The sequence below is a fragment of the Solanum tuberosum genome, unplaced genomic scaffold, assembly GCF_000226075.1.
Source record: "Solanum tuberosum cultivar DM 1-3 516 R44 unplaced genomic scaffold, SolTub_3.0 scf00148, whole genome shotgun sequence".
Taxonomy (NCBI): domain Eukaryota; kingdom Viridiplantae; phylum Streptophyta; class Magnoliopsida; order Solanales; family Solanaceae; genus Solanum; species Solanum tuberosum.
In genome coordinates this window covers 1,106,804-1,115,764 of record NW_006239071.1, presented here as the reverse complement: position 1 = coordinate 1,115,764, position 8,961 = coordinate 1,106,804, and the positions used below count along the sequence as shown (strand labels likewise).

Genomic DNA, 8,961 nt, shown 5'->3' with positions numbered 1-8,961 from the left:
GGGGGGTAATCTTTCATATGCAGAGGATATGCTTGTTGGAATTGATGTTTAGGCAGTTCTTTGTTTTTGTTGTTGTTGACAAGGGAAATTGCTGCTGTTATCCTTTGGATGTGCACAAGGTAAACCCCACTCCTATGCAATAGCCTGCAAACCGCACAAGAGAAGTAAACCACATTAGGCAAGCCATGTCCGACCCAAAAGAAAACCCCCTTGCTGTCGCAAGCAAAGGATTTCGAACTTGTGACCTCCATTATGGAAGTCCCAAGCCAAACCATCTTACCCAACCCGAAGGGTAGATGTTTAGGCAGTTCTTTATTAGTGGGATTTGCCAATCTTCTCTTGGAAGCTCTGTATTAGCGGGCAGGTCATGTCAGTAGACTTGGAAGAATAGAACACAGATCCAAGGCAATAGTACAAATGAAAATTTTGATAATATTCAATGTAAGTGGCACTCTAAGAATTGAAATAAGGTTGGCTGTTTGGAACAATTTGAACATTCTTTATATAGGGTCCAAATCACTCATTTGGTAATCAAATACAGCAGCAACACACCCTGTGTAATCCCACAAGTGGGGTTTGTGGAGGGGGTAGTGTGTACGCAGACTTTACCCCCTTAGCTTGGGAGGTGGAGAGGTTGTTTCCGATAAATCATCAGCTCACGTCTTTTGGTAATCATATAGATTGATAAACATAAAGAAGTGATGGAAGACAGGAACCTGAAACAAAAATGCATGTTTATTAAGTGGTGATAGTTATTTTTATTTTTACCACTTAAAATAATGAGCTTTTCACTTATGTATATCCTTATTTTTTATTTTATTGAAATGGTAAGTAATATTGATATAGCACAAAGATTGTGCCTGAATCCTATAGAACAGCTGCCACACTAATAGGTGGTTGATAGTCTTTATGCTTCCATCACATATAACATATCTTGCAGAACCGTTAGCCTCTCCTTTTGCAAATTATCTTGTGAATAAGACATGCTCCTTTGGACACCAACCACATAAAACACAACCTTGTAGAAGAATTGGAACTTACAAATAGTATCCATCTGAGAAGGACAGGGAAGAACAGTTACGGACGCATAATGGCATTTGGCAACAATCTGGAGAAAAGGCAAATCCACCTTTTTAGATATTCAATCATCAAGGATCTTAAGTCTTGTTAAGCTTAAAATGTGTCTCAGTATCATTATTTTTGTTTTAAATTGTTTCTTTCCTTTTCGGATGAATTAAAGTCTATTAGGCAGGTTCTATCATCTTATTTGTACCCATTTTTAGATGTTGGTTTCCTTTGTATGTGCTAAAGTTTAGTAATTGCGGTTGCTGTATTCTGCAGCTCTCGGTTCAACTTTCTTAGTGATGTTGAATGACATGATTGTTCAGTTTCCACTGTGTTTATACTAACCAGGCAAGTTAAGGGTTCTTCAAATTGTGGGAATTTCCTAGTTTGGTGATTGGAAATTCAGTAGTTGTGTATTTGATGTCATATCCAATTCAGATCTTCTAAGCAGATTTTAAGAGCGAAAATTACCAAATACTGGACAATTTTTTCTCCTTATCGTGTAGCTATAGATGTCCACTGAGAATCTTATTAGCGGCAAACGGCTATGTGATTCTCATATGTGCTCTTTTTATTTTTCCCTTTCCAATAACAGATCTGTAAAATCCCCTGGATTCATGAAGTATTTATGGAAGGTGTTCTTGCTTTAAAGACTGCAATTCATTGATTTTACGAGGAGTTGGATGATTATTGTCTGTGTGCTACGTGCAGATAATTTGGTGATTACTTACCTTTGTGTTTTTGTTTATTTTCTGCAGATTCCCATTGGCATTGTATGATGCCACCTGAGAGAAGAAAGAGTGGTCGTCAAAGGTTACCTATTGATCGACTTAGCAACCTTCCAAAGAATGTTATCAATTCCATCCTGATGCGTTTGCCTTTGCAAGATGCTGTAATGACAAGCATCTTATCGAAGAAATGGAGGTATAAATGGTGCAGACTTCCACAGTTGACACTTGATGATGACCTTTGGGAGGAGACACATGACTTACTATCCCCTTCTATTAAGTTTACAAAAATTATGTACCAGATTTTGACCCTTCATTCAGGACCACTTACTAAGTTTACCCTCTCCATTTCTGCACTGAGAAAGTATCTTAAGATTAACAGTTTGATATATTTCCTCTCTAGGAATGACATTCAGGATCTTGTTCTTAAATTTTCGGAGTGGAACCGATACAGATTGCCGCCTTCATTTTTCACGTGTTCTCAGTTGAGGCATTTGACTCTCCAAAATTGTGTAATATGCCCTCCACCAGCCTTCAAAGGATTTGATATGTTAAATAGCCTGAACCTGTGTGATGTGACTATTTCTTCCAAATTACTAGAAAGTTTAATCTCTTATAGCCCCTTGCTAGAGAAGTTGGTGTTGAAAATCTCAGATACTTCAGACCACCTTCAAATTAACGCTCCCAATTTGAGATCCTTCGACTTCACAGGCTGCATAAAATATATTTCTTTAAGGAGTGTTCCTCTTCTTTCTAAACTTTCTCTTCCATGTCAAAAATCTATTGAGGAATCAGAAAAATGTGATTTTGACAAATTTTTTCAGTTACTCTCTGCTCTTGAGCATCTCTACTTGGCAAATGGAAGTGACCAGGTAAATGTTACTTCACACCTTCACTGTAATGCGTTTCCATAGAAGTACCATCCTTTGGAATTTGAGTCATCCTGATTTTTCACTTTCTTTGTAGTTCTTGGTTACAGGTGCAGCTGAAGTCCCAAGAAGACTTTCCTCTCCTCTTAACTATCTTAAACGTTTTAACATAACTCTGTGGAGATTAGCTGATTTTTCCATTGCTCTTTGCTTGATACGAAGCTCCCCGTACATACAAGATATTGAAATGGAGGTTAGTAGTGATGTTTATATTTTTCTTTTTTCTTCTGTATGTGTTATTCACATGTAGTGATGACTTCCTTAATTTCACACTCATTAGATCTTCAATCTTCTCTATCTTTCTTAGGTATATTGCTCGAGGGATTATTTATCAGAAAAACTTGAGGCCTCTAATGAAGTTGATGAAGTTCTCGCAAGTTTCTCAGATGTGACATTGAATCACCTTAGGACAGTTCAGCTTGAAGGAGTAGAAGGCATAAAGCTCGAATTGCAGCTTATCAAGCTTCTATTGACCAAATCTCCGATGCTGGTGAAAATGCTAATTGATCCATCGAGTGGTGATAACTATGATGCAAGAAGAGACAAGATACTAGCAGCAACAACAGTTCAGCGGGCATCAAGTAAAGCTAATGTGGTTGTATCTGATAAGTATGAATATTATCGAGACACGACCCCATAGTATCTGCTTGTTTTTTGCCTGATCGATGGAGAGAGTTGAAATTCGAATTTCTTGTTTGTAATCATTACAGTGCTAAGGGTTTACATTTCATTCCTTTTCTTGAATGATCCATGAAATGAAACCTGGATATGAACCTACACTATGGTTGTTTATTTTCAAAGAACTGTGATTTATTGTGATATCCTTTTGGTATTTACCATAATCAGTGTTATGTTTCTTTTCTTAATCATAGAGATGTCTGAATGACTAAAAAGTTCAACAGTGTCCTTTTTTAAGGCTGATCTTTATATTTTGTATCCCGCAAATAAGGTTTGTGTACGTATTATCCTCTCCGAACCTTGAGTGAGAGTACATGTATGTTGTTGTTTCATATACATTTGTATATATAGTTGCTTGCGTTACAAGCGGTGGGGAAAAAGAAGTAAAAGTGAAATGATTAGAGAACTTTTGAGCGTTGTTGAGGAGAGGTAAAGGTTAACCTAAGAAGTATTGAGATGATGTGATTAGGTAAGACGTGATGCAACTTCAACTTGCCAAGAATATGATCCTTGATAGGAGGGTGCAAAGGTCGAGAATTATGGATGTTTCTTATTCCTTTCATTGAGTTCAATATTATTGTTTTCTTTCCCTTGTTTTTAGATTTATATTTTTACATGTTGTTTCCCTTTGATATCTAATTATTTTGTAGTTGTTTTTGTTTGTTGCTATTGTCTCTTTTTCATTATTTGTTCATTTGAGGATTTTTCAAAAATAGTTTCACTATCTTTTCAAAGGTAGGGGTAATGTCTGCGTTTACTATACGTTGACGCCACCTGTGCGATTACACTAGCACCTTGTTTGGATGGTTGTTACTTGTTGTATTGTATTGTTAGTCTAAATACAACGTTTGTTTTTATTCTTACTTAAATTCCATTGCATAGTATCATTTAAATCCATCATTAGGTAACGACGAAAAGACTCAATTTGTGTAAAGATCGATTTGGTGTGAACGCGTCGTTACTTTAATATTTTCTTCTTATTTTATCTTTACTTATTATTTAATAATTCTATTTTATCATTTAGATTATGAAAATCTGTGACATTATGTAACGATAGAGAACGATACAATCTATACAAATGCTATATTCATTAAAATAATACGATACATTACGAAATAATACATAACAAATCAAGTGTAGGTGTGTTTTTGTTTGAACTTAAAAATTGGGGTTATTTTATGCAAATATAAAACATGAGGACATTTTAGTGTTTTTTCCTTTCTTTTCTCCAAAAAAAAAACACACACTATAATTCACTCTTATGGCTTTTTCGCCAAATCCTCTCTCCGACTGTGGGGGTGATGAACAAACCCTAGATTGAAATTGAAGATTTGAAGAATCCATACATTCAAAGCACTTTAAAGGGTATTGAAATCTACTACTACTTTTCTTTTTCTTTTTTGAAAAAAAATCATTCCTTTCCCTTTTGAGGTTCTTTAGGATTAACAAATGTTTATAGTAGTAAAGCTACTAATTTGATGTTCTAAATCTAGCAAAAACTGATTTTTATGCTGTATTTATTGCTTAAAATGAGCAAATTCTGTAAGTTGATAAACCTAGATGAAGCAAACTGAAAAAGGGTATTTGATATTATAGATAATCCTAGTTCTTGGTGAGCTCAAAATGCAATTCTCTCTAAAAAAAATTTGGTTTGATGTTGCAATTGTTGTATGCTAGGGTTTGCTAATTCTAATTTGATGTTTTCAAATCTTGCGAAAATCTGGTGAAAACAGCTTCTTAAGCTTATTTTATGATATAAAATGATGAGTGGAAGTTCGAAAAGGTGAAAACACACCTGAAGTATCCTTTTTTTGAGTGTCATACATGTACTAGTAGTTGTTCTTTTTTCTACTTGAAAGAAGGTGATATTTGCGGTAGGAAAAGGGAACAACCACGTTGAAAAAGTGAACACTTGATCGTTCAGGTAGGAAACTTGCAAAAATGTGATACTTTTAGGTGTGTTTTTTGACTGTTAAATCTTAAAATGACCATATTTTATTGTTTGTATGATAGTTGATGGTAACTTAGAAGTAGCAAACAGCTTTGGAATCCACAAATGTATTTTATGAAGTATTGATAGTAAGTGCTCTGGCTTTAAGAATGATATTAGTGGACAGTAAGCAATGTTTCATATCCACTATGGGTGTGTGACGTGTGTTTTTTTTTTCTACTAACTTTTCGTGTTCTTTTAAAGAATCTGCACCAAATATCCTCGCCGTTATCATATCCATTCTATTTCGATATGGGTATATCAAGACAAATTAATTAGCTGTCCATATAACAGTGATAGTAATAGGAGATGATTGACTGATTTCAACTAGAATGCACCTTTATTTCTTATATATATGATGTGGAGATTTTGTCAGTTTGCCCATATATATATAATATATATTGATTTGACAGTGTGAATACAGTTGTGTCCTGATAGTTTAGAGATTTTGTCAGTTTGCCCATATAATTTGGAGATGACTTCGTAATATTGCTTATTTTCTACAGCTTCTTGGTGATTATTGTTATATGATGCTTCCTATGGGAAGAGAACATTGTCAAAGTTTACCTCCTGACATCCTTAGCGACCTTCATGATAATGTTATCGATGTCATTCTGATGTGTTTGCCTTGTAAAGATGCTGTGAGGACAAGTGTCTCACAAGTGTCTTATCAAGGAAATGGAAGTATCACTGGTGTAGACTTGCAAAGTGGAAGTTTGATGAATCTCTTTGGAGCACACAAAAGGATAAGCTTTACCCTACAGTTAAATTTAGAAAGACAGTCTACCAGCTTTTGACCCATCATGAAGGACCCATTACTAAGTTTAAGCTCGACATTACTTACCTGAAAGAATGTCCTAAGATTGACAACTTCTTATATTTCCTATCTAGGAAAGACATTCAACATCTTGTTCTTCACCTTCCACAGAAAAAAGATGAACTATACAAATTGCCTTCTTCAATTTTCATATGTTCGCAGCTGAGGCATTTAAATATTCATTATTGCTCAATACATCATCATCCATCGGCCTGTGAAGGATTTGATAGTTTAGTCAGCCTGGAACTATGTAGAGTTATGATTTCTTCTGAATTGCTTGGACATTTAATAGCTCATTGCCCGTTGCTTGAGAAGTTGGTGCTGAAAATTGCGAAAACATTAAACGTAACTGAAATTAATGCCCCAATGTTGAGATCCTTTGAGTTCACAGGCAGTGTAAGTTCTATCTGTTTAAAGAATGTCCCTCTTCTGGCAAAAGTTTCTCTGATATGTGAAAATTCTTCTATGGAGGCAGAGAAGTTTGATTATGCAAAGTTTTTCCAGTCTTGTTCTGCTCTTGAGCACCTCTTCTTGAACTTCCGTTATGGCCAGGTAGATGTTGCTTCATGACTTCATTGTTTGTACTTTCGCATATGGAACTTCTTTTCGGATAAGTCATGTTGAACTTTGGTATATTTTTTCCTAGTTCTTTGCAGATGAGGCACCAACAAGGCTTCCCTTTTATCTGAACCGTGCCAAACATCTTCACTTGTCTCATGTTGAGCTGAAGGAATCATATACTCGCTCATGTGCTCTCTGCTTGATACGAAGCTTCCCACATTTAGAATATCTCAAAATTGAGGTTTTTAATACGCGGCTGGTGTTCTTTTCTTTCTCTCTTTCGTTCCTTTTTACTGTTTTTTCTTCATACTTATTAGATCCTCAATAATCTGATAATTGACTTCTCGTTATCTTTTTAGGTTTACAATGAAGCTGATAGTGGTATTCAAGAATCCCTTGAACTCGAACGTTTCTCAGATGTCACATTTAATCACCTCAGGGAAGTTGAGATAACAAGCTTTAGAGGAACAACGCTTGAGATGCAGCTTATCAAGATTTTGTTAGCCAAGTCTCCAGTATTGGTGAAAATGTACATCGATCCAGCAATTCTTATTGACACAGGATCAGAAATTCTTGCTGAGCTAGTAAATTTTCAGCGTGCATCACCCGAAGCTGAAATAGACGTTGAATATTATGGAAAGTTAGAACTGAATAGGGTAGAAACAAATGTCGATGGAGTTGTTTAACACTGTGTTTTACCTTGTCGTAGTAAGGTAAAGAGACGTGCGAAAACCTGTTTTGGAACATTTAGCATTTCTGGAAGGATGCTTTGGTTAGTTTGTTCTGTAATAACACTAGTCATTACATGTTTAAGGATTTTTATATTTAGTGCCTGCTTATGGAATTTTGCACACACTAGAGCTGTGTTTTGCCTTTCCTTGACGTCTATTCCAGAACATGAGCATTCCTAGATGGATATTTTGATTATTTTGTTTTGTAACAATATTTCCATTACATTTTGCTCATGAATGATTTATCGAATGTGATACACAGGAAGTACTTTTCAACACTAATTTTTTTTATGTGGTGATGTCCGGGCCTCTCTACCTTCCCGAGGTAGAGGTAAGGTAAGCGTGAACTCTACCCTCCTCGAGGTAGGGATAAGGTTTGCGTAAACTCTATCCTCTTTAAACTCTATCTGTGAGGGATTACACTAGGTTTGTTGTTATTGTGAGTCTTAATAGTTTGTCCATTACATATTTGTTGTTGTTGCGAGTCTTAATAGTTTGTCCATTACATAGCACATATGCAGCATTCTTTTTCCACAAATTTCACATTAGAAGTTGAAAAAAGAAGAAGAGCTGTCTAAGGTATAGAGGTATTCCAAATGCTATATCTTTGAAAAAAATAGTGTGGGCTCTGTTCTAAGCGGATAATATCACATCATGTTAATAATATATTTGGGCTGATTTAATATGATAAATAAACAATATCATAGTTGATAGTTCGGCTAAATGAGTATGGAAATGACCGAGGGTAGCTCTCGAATCGAGAAACAAGTGTAGCAAAGTGATGATATTCAGCGACAAGATTTGAAGTTTATAACTAATATTCAATGAATTTTGTTACATATATGGAGTTTCAATCAAAATCACTGATTTTTTTTTAACGATAACTCTATGTTCAAAATGTAAAACTTAAGGAGATGATCTGGGTAAACCCCCTTTTTTGGTGAGGTAAGGCACCTCCCACTTTCTGCTAGAGCAAAAATGAAAGAAATCGTGTATGTAATCCGCCCTCAAAGAGAGCTCAGCTCAAGAGGACTCAATTTTTGAGTCGACAACTAAAATTTAGTCATAATTTCTAGTTGATCAAACTCGAAGAATGATCTATAGAGTTAAAACTTTCACAGTTTAACTAAAAAGTTACTGAATAACATAATTCTCTTTACTATTTACCTTCAACATTTGTGCTCGAATAAGCAAAACTTTAAAATATCCTTTTTCAACTTCGACTTCAAATATTATTATTTTTTACGAACTTCAATCAAATCATGTCCAAACGCCTACTAAGCACGTCGAAAATGTTGAACTTGCCTGAAATGTTTTTGAGCTGCTAAATTACCAGAAATTGCTTCATCATTCTCCTTCTCATCTTTAATTAATTTGGAACTTTCACTATCATCACATAAAACATTAAAAATGGTGTTTAGAACAAAGCCAAATATTAGAATTAAAGAAAAAATAGCTGCAG

At 35.1% G+C, this 8,961-nt stretch overlaps 2 protein-coding genes across 5 annotated transcripts in view; both read left to right on the top strand.

The window, feature by feature from the left end:
- LOC102589901 (F-box/FBD/LRR-repeat protein At1g13570-like) overlaps positions 1-3,543 on the top strand; it is a 4,773-nt gene extending 1,230 nt beyond the window's left edge. For 2 of the 3 annotated variants that reach the window (XM_006352360.2, XM_006352361.2), the window contains exons 2-4: positions 1,824-2,665; positions 2,760-2,915; positions 3,030-3,543. In XM_006352360.2, the coding sequence (XP_006352422.1) occupies positions 1,841-2,665; positions 2,760-2,915; positions 3,030-3,362 (1,314 nt within the window). In that variant the 5' untranslated portion in view covers positions 1,824-1,840 and the 3' untranslated portion in view covers positions 3,363-3,543. Of the gene's footprint in view, positions 1-1,640; positions 1,785-1,823; positions 2,666-2,759; positions 2,916-3,029 lie in introns of those variants that run through there. The other variant, XM_006352359.2, reaches the window with a different exon arrangement.
- A 1,093-nt stretch (positions 3,544-4,636) lies between these two features.
- LOC102589353 (uncharacterized) lies at positions 4,637-7,628 on the top strand. Of its 2 annotated transcripts, none has more exons than XM_006352358.2 (4): positions 4,637-4,765; positions 5,897-6,759; positions 6,854-7,009; positions 7,128-7,628. In XM_006352358.2, the coding sequence occupies exons 2-4, from the start codon at positions 6,466-6,468 to the stop codon at positions 7,452-7,454; spliced, it is 777 nt and encodes a 258-aa protein (XP_006352420.1). In that variant the 5' UTR covers positions 4,637-4,765; positions 5,897-6,465; the 3' UTR covers positions 7,455-7,628. The 2 variants fall into 2 exon arrangements, with proteins under 2 accessions (XP_006352420.1, XP_006352419.1); XM_006352357.2 differs by having other exon boundaries at positions 6,854-7,027.
- The last annotated feature ends 1,333 nt before the right edge of the window (positions 7,629-8,961 follow it).

Coding starts and splice junctions, on each gene's coding strand:
- LOC102589353 (XM_006352357.2), top strand. CDS start 6,466: ATGATTTCTTCTGAATTGCTTGGACATTTAATAGCTCATTGCCCGTTG. Junction 6,760..6,853: donor TGAACTTCCGTTATGGCCAG/GTAGATGTTGCT, acceptor ATTTTTTCCTAG/TTCTTTGCAGATGAGGCACC. Junction 7,028..7,127: donor AGGTTTTTAATACGCGGCTG/GTGTTCTTTTCT, acceptor TTATCTTTTTAG/GTTTACAATGAAGCTGATAG.